The following is a 16,533-nucleotide window of genomic DNA, read 5'->3' on the forward strand; positions in this document are numbered from 1 at the left end:
TCTGGAAAGATGTCACCATCTTTTAATTGCCATTTGTCATTTCACACTATGCTACCTTTTTTTCAGTGGAAACGCTGCTATTATTTGCTATTATCTTATGAAACATGAGTATGAAGTTATCTAAGACTAGAACTAGCATTTCCATATCACAGGACTTCAGTTCCAATGATACACACAAAACCAGAGTCATGACTTTTGTGGGAAAATATTCTTCCCCTGTTCATTTAAAACAAAGATTTTTCAAAAGTTGTAGGAAGCATTTTCTCAAGTTTGCACTCTGTTTAATTTCTGCACTTTCATCTTACAGATCACAAGTTAATGGCTGTTTATGATCTCTTGATACCCTTTTTTCATTTTTTAGCTGACTTTCACTGCTTTCCAGTATCGACATCTATCACCTTAGTTGCTTTCAGAATGGATTGTTGAGGCAGTGATGGTCTTAAGTTACAGGCATGTAATTGATAAGAAAAAAACTCCAAACAAATGAAAAAAAAAACAATAAAAACACAAACAACTCCCCCCATATGCACTCTACCCACCCAGTACCTCCAGAAGACTTTACTTAATATGAGCATTACTTTACTTTTGTGGTTTTAATAGAAATAAGGTTGGGGTTTTTTCCCCCAATGGTCACTTTACATGTGCATGCCACTCACATTTGCCTGCCCTCTTTCCAAACCAAATAGATTATCCATTAACGAATGTCTCACAGCACTAGTGTGCGAAATCTTCAGCTATGAGTCATGCAGTCCTTTGTGCCACACTCTGAAATCTTTAGTGTAGAATCAAAACAGATTTTTAAATATCTGCACTATTGAAAAATCATTTCTCCTGGGGTTCTTCTTTCCTACTTGCTGTCCATTTGTTATAATTTTGCTTGTCTGTTTGTTTTGAGCCTTTTCTTGTTTCCCTTGGGCATCTCTCCTGTAGCTAAACTGTCTGCCATGTCTTGTTTCCAGGCAGAAATCTAGGCAGAACAAAACTTTGCCAATTTGAGTGCTCTCTCTCTCTCTCTCCCTCCTTCCCTCTCTTTCTCTCGTTATTTATGTTTGAGTAACTAAGAGAGCAAGTTTCTAGCCATGCCTGTCTTTTGGAGTTAACAGATGAAGACGTGTAGTTTTATGAGATATGCATTACCTTTTAGAAATGCTATGATTATGTACACATCTACAGATAATCTTGTGCCTGAAGTTACTCCTTTTTTGCTTAAATCTGTATGAAAAATCAAAAGCAGCTTCTCTGCATAGATCTTCAAAGTGTACTTGTAGTCTCCGTAAAATTATTGCAAAATCTTTTGAACAATGAAGAATATCTTCTACCTTCTGAGCCCTGTGTATCCCCACTGTACCTTCACATCTCTCCAGTTCTTCTTTAGCTATTTCTTCTGCGTCGCTTTCAGTAACTGGGAAAAAGCTCTGAGAAAAATGGTAGATGGGAAACAAGAGCTGAGAAACAGAAAGCAAGTGAACCCAAAAAATGCTCTTTTCTCACTTTTCTACTCTTTTTTTGTCTCATCTTCATACAACAACAGTGTATATTTTTGTCCAAAAGGGGTGGAGAACAGGGTGTTCAAAAAGGCTTTAAAATTGAATTAGGCTGATTCTGTTAAAGATAATTACTTTAATTGTCTGAAGCAAATAGCACTACAGGTGGGTTTTTTCCCTCTCCATGATCAAAAATCATGAAAGACAACATAATTAGTTGTAACTTTCTGCATGTATTGTTTTCCTTTTGAAGTACTGTTTGGCATACCACATTTAGTTCGTCTTCCAGACCACCTCCTAACTGTGATGAAGCATGCTGTACATTTCTAGTGCATGACTCATTTCAAGTTTGTAGTGTGTTTCCATGCCTGATATAAAAAAGCTTCAAGCACCATCTGCTGTCTGAAGTCAGCTACTGTACATTTCCTCTGTACATTTCCTCTGTATTTGCTACCAGCATTAGCAGCTTCCTGACGTTTTCAGGTAATAAGAGCACTGTAGCCTTTTAGTCTTCGGAGAAGTGAAAACATGTTTGTCTGTGCCTGTTTTTTTAAGCTTTTTAAATTTGCAGTATTAACTTTTTTTATTTTTGATAGAAAAATACAGCTCTACTGTATGAAGTACAAATATCTACATTAGAATTTGAGACAAAGCAAAAATGTAAATCTGTCCTCATTTTTCCTTTAGGTGGCAGATAATGGAAAACCACCATTGTCATCTTTGACTTACATTGATATTAGAGTTATTGAGGAAAGCATTTACTCTCCAGCAATTCTACCTCTAGAAATCTTTATCACAGCCTTTGGGGAAGAGTATTCAGGTGGTGTCATTGGAAAAATTCATGCAACCGACCAAGATGTTTATGATACTTTGACATACAGTCTGGACCCCAAAATGGAATCCTTGTTCTCCGTCTCGAGTACTGGTGGCAAACTAATAGCACATAAAAGGTTAGATGTAGGACAGTACCTCCTAAATGTCACTGTTACAGATGGAAAATTTACAACTGCAGCTGATATTACTGTACACATCAGACAAATCACACAAGATTTACTAAATCACAGTATTGCAATACGCTTTGCAAACCTGTCCCCTGAAGAATTTATTGGTGATTACTGGCGCAATTTCCAGAGAGCGTTAAGAAACATCTTGGGCGTGAGGAGAAATGACATCCAGATTGTTAGTTTGCAGCCTTCTGATCCTCCCTCAAATCTTGATGTCCTCCTGAATATTGAAAAATCTGGTAGCTCTCACCACCCAATGAGAATTTTGCTCCACAAGATAAACTCTTCTGTGCCTGACCTAGAGGAGATTTTAGGTGTCCGGATAGTTGATGTGTTTCATAAGCTCTGCGCAGGCCTAGATTGTCCTTTGAAATTTTGTGAAGAAAAAGTAACAGTGGATGAGAACATCATGTCAACGCACAGCACAGCCAGGTTGAGTTTTGTCACTCCCCGACATCACAGAAGAGCAGTTTGTCTTTGTAAAGGTAAGGAGAACCATATCCTTGAAAAGATTATTCTGGTTTTAAAAAGCTATAATGCATGTGTGGAATTTTATATTACAGGACAAGATTAAAAATGTTCTGTAATCCTTGCTGCAACATTTGCCTAATTTTTTTCAGAGTAAAGAGTAATTCTTACTTCATTACCTTATTTTAAGAGCTTACATAATATAAGCTTATGGGAGTGGATTTTTATTTTTTTATGGGTACACCTTTGTTTTCCATTTTATGGTAGAAGTTATTTTTTTTTGTTGTTCCCTATTCTATATTGATGGCCATTTTCAGTCTTGTGTGCACAAAGGTAAGTTCTTGAAAAGTTCCTTGAATACTTCCTTGTTTCTGCTTAGGGAAGTGGCCCACACAGCTTCCAAACTTGGCTGGGAATGACAGGGTGATGTGGAAAATTAATATTTATTAAAATACATATAAGCATACAGATTTATAGCAGAATATTAATTTGTCTTTAGCTAAGATGAAAACAACATTGCTTTTTAAAATCAAGACTTAACGTTGCTGGGTGAACTTGCACATATGAAGTAAATATTTAAAGCCCATTCCTTTTCTGTCTCAAATACAGACGTGCTTTTCTCCTGCTCCCCCCAACTCACTCTGTCCATGTTTAATATCGACATGTTGGGTTTTATGGTGAATGATAGTAATGGTAAACCTTAAACCACAACACCAGTTTCCCACTTTTACCAATTAAATTGAGTAGTCAAGATAAGGATGAACATCAACCACTCTATATGCCATTTGTCTAATCTGTGCCAGTCATGTCCTGTAACTGTTACTTCACTTTCACGTCTGATAGTTAGGAATATTATTTGAGTTACTTTCAACTACTGTACTTAAGAGTCCCTTTTCACAAAACAGTATTACCGCCGAAAGAAAAGAAATAATGGATTTTGTTTTACAGAAGGGAAATGCCCCCTGGTGAATAGTGTGTGTGAAGGAAACCCATGCCCTGAAGGTACTGAATGTTTAGGAGATCCAAAGGAAGGAAAATACACCTGTGTTTGCCAAGACAGCAAAGCTAGACAGTGTCCTGGTAAGGAATTAACTCTAAAAAAGTCTATTATTTTCCAAATATAAATTTGATTCCAGTCATGTGCTAATACATTTTATACTTTTCTGTATTGCTAAGCACCAGCTGGCTCTGCTGTGACATTTACTGGGAGCAGCTATGTAAAATACCGTCTCATGGAAACTGAGAACAAAGAGGAAATGAAGCTGACAATGAGACTTAGAACTTACTCTGCTCATGCAGTTGTTATGTATGCTCGAGGAACAGACTACAGTATCTTAGAGGTATGCTAAAATCTCCAAGTGCATATTTCCTCTTTTCTTCCTACCATCTTCTTACCATTTTTTGTGCCAAATTAAAAGATTGAGTCATAACATCTCTGTAGAATTGTTATAATTGGTAATTGCCTTGAAGGTAGGGTGTGTTATACATCTAGGTGATAAACTTGTACAGAATTTTTTAAATGAGTAAAAGGAATTTGTTTTCTTTAATGTTTTAAAAGTAAAACAAACAAAAAAAGCTTCACTAATCACCTTTTTTAAGCAACAACTTTAAATTTTTTTGCTTATAATACTGAAGGCACAAGATGAAAGGTATTGAAGTATTGTAAGTTTTTGATTATGATCTGTGACTTCTTTACTAGAGGAAAAAATTGTACAAAGTGTAGGTTTTAATTAAAAGAACTATATTGAATGAATCACAGTTGCTGTGACTGTTTGGAAAACAATGTTATTAAACTGCCTTTTATGAACACCACCATCATCCTGTCTTTCCAGCAAACATAAACTTTTATAGGCATCAATATTCCATACTCTTTAAGTATGCAGACCATTTATTGGTGTTGTGGCTTTCCTCTGTAGATTCACCATGGAAGACTGCAATATAAATTTGATTGTGGCAGTGGACCTGGGATTGTCTCTGTTCAGAGCATTCAGATAAATGATGGCCAGTGGCATTCAGTATCTCTTGAAGTGGACGGAAACTATGCCCGACTGGTTCTGGATAGGGTGCATACTGCATCTGGTACTGCTCCTGGTACACTTAGGACACTAAACTTAGATAATCATGTGTTTTTTGGTGGTCATATTCGTCAGCAAGGTACAAGACATGGTAGAAGTCCTCAGGTTAGCAATGGTTTCAGAGGCTGTATGGACTCTGTTGTACTTAATGGACAAGAGCTGCCCCTAAACAGCAAGCCACGAAATTATGCACACATGGAAGAATCTGTGGATGTCACTCCTGGATGCTTACTGACTACCACAGATGGTTGTTCAAGCAGCCCATGTCAGAATGGAGGCATCTGCAACGCACTGTCAAATGGAGGTAAGCTGTGCTATATTCTTCTGCTTTCAGTTTTCAAAACTGCTTTTCAGCTTCCCTGCTTTGAAGGACAAAACAACTTTATGCATAATTCGTGCTTTCCCAGAGAGCTGTAGAAAGTTGGTTGTTGAGCAGGTAGGAAGGCTCTTGTCTGCCTGTGTTCTAAATTCAATTCCTTGGGATGTGAAGTAAAAGAGTCCATCTGGCAAAGTGGGGATTTAATCTTCAGTGTCACGACCTGAGGTCCGTCCTCTTAACTGCCTACTTTAGAGTCTTCCTTTAAAAATTCTGAAATAATTGTGACAACGTGAGTATTGTGAGAGAGATGAAAGTTGTCCATCCATCAGGTTCAAGATAAACCTTACTGTTAGACTTTCCTTCATCTTTCAAAAAAAATATTTCTATTTTTTCCCATCCTCTATGTCTTTGAACAGGTAGGTGGGCAGGGAGGATTTTATCTCAAATTCAGTAAAACCATGTGCGTCTTTTTGAAAAAGACTGTATTTGATTTCAGGTTACTACTGCAAGTGTTTACCTTTGTTTATGGGAACTCACTGCGATGTAAGTGTCAACCCATGTTCTTCCAACCCCTGCCTTTATGGTGGGACTTGCATCCCGGTCAGTGATGATTTTATCTGCCAGTGCCGAGGACAATACACAGGTCAAAGGTATGTTTGTATGGGGTTTTTGTATCAATGAACCCCTTAGAGAACAGGCTACAAATGTAACACTGTTTCTGTTTCCTTTTTTATCTGTTTCCTACTTAAAGCTGACTTTGAGACCCCCTGGAGTTAGTTGAAGTTAATGATTGCTCTTATATTACAGCCTGAATCCCACACTATATACTCACTTACAGTAAAGTAATGGTTCATTCATGCACTTTTGTTTGTTTGTTTTGGCTTTGCAGGTGCCAGCTGGGTCCATATTGCAAAGACAATCCATGTAAAAACAGTGGCAAATGTATTGACAGTTTGGATGGACCTGTTTGTGAGTGTGAAGCAGGCTTTCGTGGAGAAAGGTAGGTAGTGTTCCACATACTGAATTTTAATAGCATTACATAACAGTTCAAACTGGTTGAAATCTCAGATGTTGCCTGATAGTGTGCAGTACTCTATATTACATATATCCAGAATTGTTGAGAACAAGGAGATTACAACAAAGACTACTAATGTAAACCAAACATCATTGTTCTTTTCTGTTTCCGATAGGTGCCTGACTGATGTTGATGAATGCATAGAAAACCCATGTCTTAATGGTGCCCTTTGTGAAAATACTTACGGTTCATATCACTGCAACTGTAGTCGTGGATTTGGAGGAAAACACTGCACAGACATTGTTCTTAATAAATACGTTTCAACATCTTGGAACATTAGCTTAGCTGAAGTGATTGGGATTATTGTTTTCATCGCAGGAATCTTCCTGTTAGTTGTGATTTTTGTTGTTTGCCGCAAAGTAGTTAGTAGAAAGAAGAAGCACCAGCCAGAACCTGAAGACAAACAACTGGGAGCTACAACAGCCTTCTTGCAAAGACCGTATTTTGATGCAAAATTGAATAAGAACATCTATTCTGACATTCCACCACAGGTTCCTGTTCGTCCCATTTCATACACTCCAAGCATTCCAAGCGACTCCAGGAACAACCTTGACAGGAATTCTTTTGAGGGGTCTGCTATCCCTGAGCACCCAGAGTTTAGTACTTTTAACCCAGATTCTGTACATGGTCACCGAAAAGCTGTAGCTGTTTGCAGTGTAGCACCAAATTTGCCACCTCCACCTCCCTCCAACTCACCTTCAGACAGTGATTCAATACAGAAACCCAGCTGGGATTTTGACTATGATAGTAAGAAATGTTCTTATTTTTTCTTTTCTGCTAAATGCATGTGCTGGTATAATTTTAATATTAGTGCAAACACTGTCTATGTCTGTTAGGGTACGAAAACATTATGACTTTACTGGGTTATGAATAGGATCAGGCTTCATGCTCTATTAAGTTTTGTAAAAATGTGTAGATCTCAGCCTTAAATTTTATTGACTCTTTAGCCTACAATCTATTAATCGTCTCAATTGAAACTTTTTTCTTTCAGCTAAAGTAGTAGATCTTGACCCCTGCCTTTCTAAAAAGCCTCTGGATGAAAAGAACTCCCATCCTTATAGTGCTAGAGAAAGCATGTCTGAGGTCCAATCTCTCAGCTCCTTCCAGTCTGAATCGTGTGATGACAATGGTATGTAAAATGCAATCATTCTGTACTGCCACTTAAGTTCATTTGTTCTGTCTTTGCATCTATATCTCTTAATGTCAATAAGACTTACATATATTGAGTATATATTAAATAGTAGCTTATTTAATATATATCTGTATTTACTTATGTTAATACCCAAATTTGTTAATTTTTTTGAAGTATTTTACCTGTCTTACACTTTGTGTTAAGTATTTTACCTTAAAATTATATATAATCATTCTGTTGTTGGAATATTACAGTGAAAATGCAGCCCAGGGTGTTCAGAGCCTTGTGTTTAAAAGGTGGTAAAATTTGAGAAACTCTTTTTAGGTTATCATTAGTTATCACCTTATGCAAGAATACAGTGAATTTAAACGATGGCCTCTGCACAAATATAACTTTCGCTTTGCCGTTCAGCTCTCAGGAAAAAGCTTTCTGGTGTTACAGTTTCATTTGTTTCCTTCTCTTTTTCTTGCTGCGACCTCAGCTCCCATATGGATCAGATCAGTTCTGAGTGAGAGCAGAGTTTAAGGGACTACTTGTAAGTTTGATTACTTTAGTAATGAAGGAAGCTAAACAAAAAAGAATTTTGTTATAATAGAACAGTATATTTGGCTTTCACCATGATTAAAATGAATGAATAAAAACATTTCATACAATAAAAAAGCCAATATAAAAATAAAAATATAATTATTTTGATCACAACTCCAGTCCATCAAAATATAATCAACATACATATTTGTGGGTTTGATTATTATTAATTGGAAGTCTTTTATTTTTCTGTTGTGATGACAGATGCTTTTACAGTTGATATGAATGCATCTATGTATTCAGAAACACTTCATGCTGATTGGACAAAGCCACAGTTGTCTCATAACTTAATTCACTAAGTTAAGGCGTTTTGACTCTTTATTCCAATTTCTGCTTTTGTCTCTGTGTGGTAAAAAGAACTTGAAATTCTTTTAGCTTAGGAATAAAGAACATTCTGCTTCTCAATGAAGTAGAGTGATTTGTTATTAACAGCATTAAAAAAATCTGTGTTAATGATTGGTGAAAGTAAAATGGTATGCTTATAGTCCTCATCATTTTATCAATAGACCTGATACCAACTTTCAACCTTTTTCCTGTGGTTTTAAGTGTTGTATTGTACATGTTGTTTTCCGCTCCTCTCCATCACATATATTTCATATATTCTTACTCCCATTTCTTGTCATGTATTGATTACTCATTAATACATCATTTTAAGAGAAATAGCTGTAGCATCATAGATACTGTTGCTTCCTTCTGTTTTGGTAGATTCAGAATTTATTAGCTTGAAATTCAACTCCTGAGCCATGCAAACAAATTGCATGTGCTTACTTCATCCTACCCTATAATAGTAAATTCTTTTCCCTACCAGAAGTATCTTGGGAAAGGGAAGACATAAAAATACATTCATTTTTGTTGTTTTTAAATAACAATGTAACACCCTGAATTTGGTATTCCTACTGTGATATCACAGTTCACACACAACTTAAGGTCAACAACAGAAATTTTGAGTAGATATGTTTCATATTCTCAACTTTTAATTCATTTCAGTGAAAATTTCTTTCCTTTAACTTTCATTGTGGGGGAAGGGAATGTAATTCTCATTTTTAAAGGGGAAGTCTAATGCAATACTCCTTAATTTACCCAACTCAAGCCTATAGAAAAGTCTAGTTTGTTGCTATGTAGATGAAGTATTACGCAAACAAATATGTTTAGGCAACATTTAGGAAATTCTAACACAACTAAAGCAGCTTTGCAAAGCAGCTTTGCCCATGCAAAGTTTGCTTCAGGAGTAGTTACAATACTTCTGCATGTTTAGCAAGAACAAAGTTGAGATTTAGAGATGTATTTTATTTATTATATGCAACTGCTTTCTAGATAATCTTGCTCTCTAAAATAGTAATGGACTGCAATTTTCAGTGTGTTTTTTTATATCTGTATGTTGTTTAAAGTGATATTAACTCTAGGTTTGGTTTAATTTGCTCCTTTTATACCTTTTACAAGCTTCCATAGTGACTGTAATACACCTTGTCAATGCTGTTGTTGACTCGGTGGAAAAAGAAGGTATATACATGTTTTCATATTTATTTACTGCTTTGGCAGAATAATGCACGTTTGTCTTCTAGTATTGTCTTCTAGTAATGTACCCCTAGCAGATGTGAATTATAAATACTTAGACTTTCTGATAAGTTTTAGCAAATAATATATTTATATTGTATATCTGTTAATATTTTCTTGTATATGCTGCAGCTGCCCTGTGAAACAGTTTCAATGTGTGATTTCTTGCAAAAAAAAGTATTGGCATAAAAAGATCTTGGTGCTTACTCTCTTTTGAAAATATTCACACTAAGGCTCCCAGCAGAATTGAGACAGCATCGAAGGCAAATACATACAGTACTGTAGATGAAAAAGCAGCAGCCTTCTCTTCCTTTTCTTCTCCCACCCACATCTGTTGTTACATTGTCCAGCTGAGCAGAATCGGAGTACTCTGGTATCAGTACTTACTTCCCTGGTCTTCAGATCAATCTGTCTCTTAAGCAGAAAAAATTGATTTCTAGTATGCAGCTGGTGTATATAGGCATGCATATCCCTGTCAGTTTAAGTAGTTTTTTACTGTCCAGCCTTACAACGGTACCTAAAAGGTATGTTTGGGTATATGTATGTACACATGCATTTATTTGTGTGTGTGTAGTATGTATTTGGAAGTTAGAAAGAGGCAAAGCAGACATTATCAATGGGCTTTTATTTCATTCCTGCTAAGAACTAACCATTCTGGAAAACACAAACTCATCACAAAATAATAGTAGTAATAGAAGTACCAGTGAGTCTATACAAATGCTAACTATTGACTTAATTGACATCATAATACTTTAAGTTCCAGTCACAGGCAAGTAATTCACTCCGTGACCATGAGTTTGCAGAGGTTACTTCTGAAATAACATCCACAATGTGTGCTTCCTATTTCTTGATACAGACTAGGAAACCTAATGTTTGTTACTAAGTCCTATTTAAAATGAAGCCATTTTTAGAACATAAAATTGATTATAGTAGCTGAAGATTCTCTTTGGTTTGTTATCTGAAGTACATCCTACATTTAATTTATGCAGAAACACAAAAAAGTAGACAAATGCAAAGACTTCTAATTACACAAGAGCATTTCATTACTGTTTACCTATAGGCTGTAGTCCTCAGTGCTAAAAAATTGCAATGCAGAGGACTTAGGAAAGGAAAAATTCCAAGACTAGAAGAGGCAAAATCTATCAGTGGAAATATTTAATAATTTATTCAGATTTTCTTGAAGATTTTAATTAGTAAAAATTAAAAATTATGGAATTTCAAGTCAAAGTTGAAAGTATTACTTGATGGTTTAGCATCACTGTAAGATAAATATGAAGACTTTATGCATTGTAGTCATAGAGACATTAAATATATTCTGCTGAGCTGCTTCTTAACACTTTAAAGTTTCTACTTTTAATAAGCATTTCTTCTTTTAAAGTATCTTAGGTAAAGAGTTCTGCTTTTGAGCACCCTCAGGAGGGTGCCGGTTCGAGCAGCAAAGATCCTTGCTCAAGCCTTCAGCAAGGTCAAGTTCTCAGGCAGATGGTCTTTACCTTTAGTCTCCCCAAGTGTTTCTGTCCAAGAGGTATCCGGGAAGCATGAATCTCATCCTAGAATAGTTTTAGGCTGTCATTCTCTGCACTGCTCCTCAGACTGTAGCTCAATGCAAATTAGCGATGGAGTGCAAGAGGAAATATAGCCCTAGTCTAGCAGATTGTCACCTAGAAAGATGGGCACATCAAGATCTTGTTTATGTTAAAGAGTCTTTGCCTCAGAAGAAGAGGAAAACCAAGAGCTCCCCATTCTTGGTAAAAGTGCTTTAAATCCTAAGACCAAAGTGTACCTATTGGGTTGTGGTGGTTTGGAAAAAAAAATTTTCAAAAAGCTAATTTCAAAAGTTTTTCTACAATTTCTTCTAATGTGTGTAGAGAAGTTTTCAGACAGGCACAACTCAGTATGGGGGAAGGGAATTATATTACAATTTATTACTTACACAATAAATACTATAATACATATGTATACATATATATAACAATTTTAACTATCTCTTCTATGGTGAAACAATATATATACAAAGACTGTCTCTCCTTTCCTTCAAAAAAAGTCCAGAAAGAAAGAAGAAGAAGAAGTCTTCTTTTCACTTTCAGGCCACAGCTCTTCCAAATTAATTTCCACGGCACTTGGAAGTGTCTCTTATCTTTAAGGCAGCAGTGTTGATTTGTTGTAGCTAGAATTCTTCTTTCTTCTAAGGGGTGGGGGGGTCTGCCCCCAATTCTCGCTCCTCAGCCACCTCGTCCGAGGGTATTACCGTGGATTTCAAGGGAACACCCGCGTCACCATGTCTGCAGCACAGAGTGCAGGGGGTTAAAGTTTAAAGTCTTTATCCCCTGCTTTTTCTCCGTGAAGGTTCCGGCCTTGGGGCCAAGCGCTTGGGAGACTTCTTCAGGGATTTCCACCCCTCCTCCCCAGGGTCAAAGAGTTCTAAGGGCTTTTAGTTTAGTCCTTACCCTAGAACTGATTCCAACCGACTCTCTCTCTCTCTCTCTCTCTCTCTCTCTCTCTCTCTCTCTCTCTCTCTCCCCATCGGACATCCCTGCATCTCTCGATCTGGTCCGTGCCATGTTTGCTGCTCATCTACTATTTTCTCTTGCTCCTGGAATTCCTTTGCACTGTCTTTTGGCCAGGAGCTCATCTTGGCTCACGGCCACTGCTCTCTGTTGTGCTACTTTTGCCGCTGCTTTTCTTTCCCCCCCACTGCGATGGAGGGAAGAAGATGCAACCCAGGGGGTCTTCCCGATTTTTCGGGGACCCCCTTGGTCACCAACTTCAGGGAGGGGGGCTTCACTCAGTGACTGTGCTGCTCCTGTCCCCCCTGGCCAGGAGCCAGGGGCAAAGGCCCCCCAGCCGCCCTCTAACATGTGGCGTTTCAAGGCATGGCTGCTTCTGCTTCTAGCTACGCAATTAAAATTAACCTCTTCTCTTCCAGTTCTGTGAGTATGTAATTTCCGCAGGGCACACTAAGTTTTTAATTGGTTCAGTATCAAAAACACCATCTCTGGGGCAGACTATCACCAGCCCCAGGGGGAAAGGTTTTTTCCAAACCACCACATGGGTTTAGTTTTGCAGTCAGTTTTCCTGGAAAAATAAAGGAGTCTTCTAGTCTTCTAAGGAGACTAGTGGTCAGAACCTTCTCCTGGAGATGAGGCCAAAGATGCTTAAAAGTCTCAGATTTCAGACTGATATCTCCATTAGTCTGGGCTAGGCAAACTTAAAAAAAGAGGAACTCCCCACCGAAGAGTCAACTTCTGTCCAAGAATAGATGTTTTCCAAGAATAGATGAAAGTACGAATTCTTAGGAGAAGATTCTGCTATTAGGATAGGCATTGCTCATCCTTACAGATTTGAATAGGGAATATAGATTCCTGAAGAGAAAAAGGTTTAAAATTCGTCAGATAACACAGGACAGTTCTTTGCTGAGCATGAGTTGTTGGAATTGCTGCACAAAGGGAAGCAGGTTTCCCGGTGCTTTGTGTATGGAAGCTAGACACTAATGGGAGAGTTACTTTCTTTGCATGAGATACTTGCAAGTATAAGTCCTAATAGATGCAGCCCTGTATCGAAAAACAAGGGGTGATACAAGGAAAGAAAAAAATCAGATCAAGGCTTGTTACCCTTTGTAGTAGGAGTCCTAATTCTACTGATATGAGGATTTCAGCAAACTACAGACTGCAGAGTTTGCCACCACACAGCCGTGTCCCAGCTGGGCTGTACATTAACTCAGTAGCTGTCCTGCAGTTCAAATCTTAGCAAATAAGGAGTCCAGGAGGAAAAAACAAAAGCCAACTTTAGTTTTGCTAAGTAAACTGGACAAAACCAGCATGAACATTATAGTGACAGTCATTGTTTGTCAATCATATTGGTTCTACTATTTGATTCCTAACTACAGATGTTTTCTCCTTTTTCTTCTCATTCTGCCATCTAAAGAATCTTTTGCTGTTCCTGACCTCAGCAATTCAAGAGGTGACTTCTGCATGCAGTTCATTGATGTTCACCACAATATTTCTTTTAATATTTGATTTTAACACTGACTTACTATCAGTTGCTTGCTGTGCATTTGTCCGCAGTGATTACTCTTTACTGGATTTGCACTATATTACAATTGTGTATTATTTTCTTTATTGGTGTTCAGATGAGAGAAGTGATTGGTTTTTAATGAGATTAGGCTTACATCTAGTTTCCAGTAGACAAATACAAACTTATTCAAGGGCAGTTTGCAAGAGAGGATCAAATTCAGTCATTTATGCATGATTAAGCTTGTATTTGTTCTTGTATTTGAATGTGGAATGTCTTTACTAATAGTCAGAGATTTTTATCAGAGGTGTAACAGTTACTGTAGAGGTAACAGCATTTTGTAAAATTAACTATATAATTCACTTAAGAGGTAAAGTCACTCTTAATGGTCTGAATACTTTACCAATTAGAAATTACTTCTTTTATGTAAAAAGGTCATGGGTTACATATACTAAATATATTCGTAAGAAAAACAGGCTGTTGTTTTCACCCTAACTAATTACTCAACAAAAAACTGATAAAGAATTTAGCTGCAGTAGGGAGGCTGTTGATTCTTTGCTATCCAGTGAACCATTGTGACAGCACATTCCATAGGTGACTACAGCTTTTCCCATGTTAGGTGCAATGTCTGAGAAAATGTAAAAGTTTAAGTGTGAATGATGCACTGTCTAATGCATGGCATAATGTAAAGTTGTGTTGTGTTGAATGTTTTTTGTGGAACCAGGGCAAACTGCTCTCTGATTAACAAGTAGTGTCCTAATCACACTGATTGCCTTGTCTTAATACATGTATTCAGTGTATTCTCAGTTAAGACTGACTAGAATACAAGATAGTAATACTAGTTTTCTTTTTTCTAAATTAATTTTTCAGGTTACCACTGGGATACATCAGACTGGATGCCAAGTGTTCAGTTGCCAGGTATCCAAGAGTATCCAAATTATGAAGTGGTTGAGGAGTCAGCTCCCCTCTACACAGATCCAAATGCCATCGATACAGACTATTACCCTGGCGGTTATGACATAGAAAGTGATTTTCCACCTCCACCTGACGACTTCCCTGCACCTGATGAGCTTCCACCGTTACCACCTGAATACAGCGACCAGTTTGAGTCAATACAGCCACCCAGAGACATGCCAGCCGTAGGTAGCTTGGGTTCTTCTACGAGAAGCAGGCAGAGGTTTAACCTTAATCAGTACCTTCCCCATCACTACCCTGCAGACATGTCAGAACCTCAGACCACAACCAGTGGCGTCAGTGGCAGTTACAGAGAACCTTACGCTCCTTACACATTAGGGTACAATCGAGACTTTGAAGCACCCACTGTAGACAACATGTCCATGTCTGTGTATGCTTCCACAGCTTCCTGCTCGGATGTGTCGGCATGCTGTGAAATGGAGTCTGAAGTCATGATGAGTGACTATGAGAGTGGAGATGACAGTCATATTGAAGATGTGAAAATTCCTCCACTTGATTCCCAGCAACATACAGAAGTCTGACACACCCAACAAAAGTGCCTGGACTCTAACAAACTTTATCAAATCTAGAACAATTTTCAAGAGCTTTTTTATTTTTCTGGTTTTTTCCCAGCCACAGTGAATGCTTTTGTTTCAGTGAGCTAAACTGGCATGGCAGCATTGGATCATGCAATTCATTTCACTAAATCAGCCTCTTTCCATTTCCTAACCTATTATAATTGGACAGTTCCAAGATTTCCATTGGCTGTGCCATTTCTGAACATCCTTTTTGTACTTCAATTGTGTATGTTTAAAAAAATCACATACCATTTCTCCATGTTAGCATGATGCATATATTTATATAGTTCTAATACAATTAATTTTCTCCTACTTTTTGTAAATTTTATGTACAGTTTTGATTTTAATAGTTTTAACTAGATTTTGTAGATATTTTGTGAATTTGTTTTCCACTGAAACTAGTGGTGTTAGTGTGCCATTAAAAATGAGCACCCTGACTTATAGTCAGGGCATCACTCTGTGTATTCCCCCAAAACACAAGGTTTGACATTTCATTCTAAAACATTCAACATATTCACACAATTTCATTTGTACATATGTTAGGTCTGATATTTTTCTGGGTCAGCTATATGGAAATGTCTTAAATGGGTTGCTGTATTTTAGAACTATAAACATTTTTTTCCCTTCTTGGAAAGTGTGTTGGGGACCCTCTACATACCAGTTTAGAACCAAAACCACCATGACACAGTTTTTATAGTGTCTGTATATTTGTGATCCAATGGTCTTGTAAAGGTTTTTACTGAAAATTACCATTAGCCAGTCTTTCTTACTGACAATAAATTATTAATGAAATACTTTAGCTTTTCTCTGTGTATCTCTGTTATATAATATACCATTGACAAAGCATTCAGTGCAGCATTTTTTAAGTCTGTATATGTTTTGTACTGTATTAAGTTACTTGCTCCAAGCAGCTCATTTTCCTCTCCTCTGAAATCAGCCTGCAGCTGTGTTAGAGATGCTCACGAGATGGCAGTGTGTGTCTGCTTAATGGTGTTTTTAAGAGTAATCGGGCCAGTCTGAATAAAGATTGATGGGTATCAACCTGCAGTAGCCTTCTCGGTAGTTTGCATTTTTCTTTAAACGCATAATATCAACTATGTAAATTACTGAGTATTTTTTATGAAGTCCCAAACATTTACAAAAAATTCCAGAAGCTCTTTAAATCAGTTTCTCCCCTGCTTTATCACCTGAATATTTTCATGACTAGTTGTCCCTTGACTGTGCACCTGCATGCTGAAATGTCTGTGCCAGTGTCTGAGTTTGTGCTAAATACATTGGTGTTTTTATGCAATTA

The 16,533-nt window shown here is 37.3% G+C and overlaps 1 protein-coding gene across 9 annotated transcripts in view; it reads left to right on the top strand.

Annotated features, from left to right (window-relative positions):
* FAT1 (FAT atypical cadherin 1) overlaps positions 1-16,289 on the top strand; it is a 107,645-nt gene extending 91,356 nt beyond the window's left edge. For 4 of the 9 annotated variants that reach the window (XM_027676540.1, XM_027676541.1, XM_027676536.1 and 1 more), the window contains 11 exons: positions 2,172-2,973; positions 3,905-4,036; positions 4,133-4,296; positions 4,873-5,335; positions 5,847-6,000; positions 6,240-6,350; positions 6,541-7,172; positions 7,417-7,554; positions 9,583-9,642; positions 13,621-13,656; positions 14,578-16,289. In XM_027676540.1, the coding sequence (XP_027532341.1) occupies positions 2,172-2,973; positions 3,905-4,036; positions 4,133-4,296; positions 4,873-5,335; positions 5,847-6,000; positions 6,240-6,350; positions 6,541-7,172; positions 7,417-7,554; positions 9,583-9,642; positions 13,621-13,656; positions 14,578-15,203 (3,318 nt within the window). In that variant the 3' untranslated portion in view covers positions 15,204-16,289. Of the gene's footprint in view, positions 1-2,171; positions 2,974-3,904; positions 4,037-4,132; positions 4,297-4,872; positions 5,336-5,846; positions 6,001-6,239; positions 6,351-6,540; positions 7,173-7,416; positions 7,555-8,038; positions 8,093-9,582; positions 9,643-13,620; positions 13,657-14,577 lie in introns of all 9 variants that reach the window. The other 5 variants (XM_027676537.1, XM_027676543.1, XM_027676542.1 and 2 more) reach the window with 3 other exon arrangements.
* Positions 16,290-16,533: the final 244 nt, after the last annotated feature.

This window comes from Neopelma chrysocephalum, unplaced genomic scaffold (genome assembly GCF_003984885.1).
Source record: "Neopelma chrysocephalum unplaced genomic scaffold, ASM398488v2 Primary Assembly neopelma1_42, whole genome shotgun sequence".
NCBI classification, from domain to species: domain Eukaryota; kingdom Metazoa; phylum Chordata; class Aves; order Passeriformes; family Pipridae; genus Neopelma; species Neopelma chrysocephalum.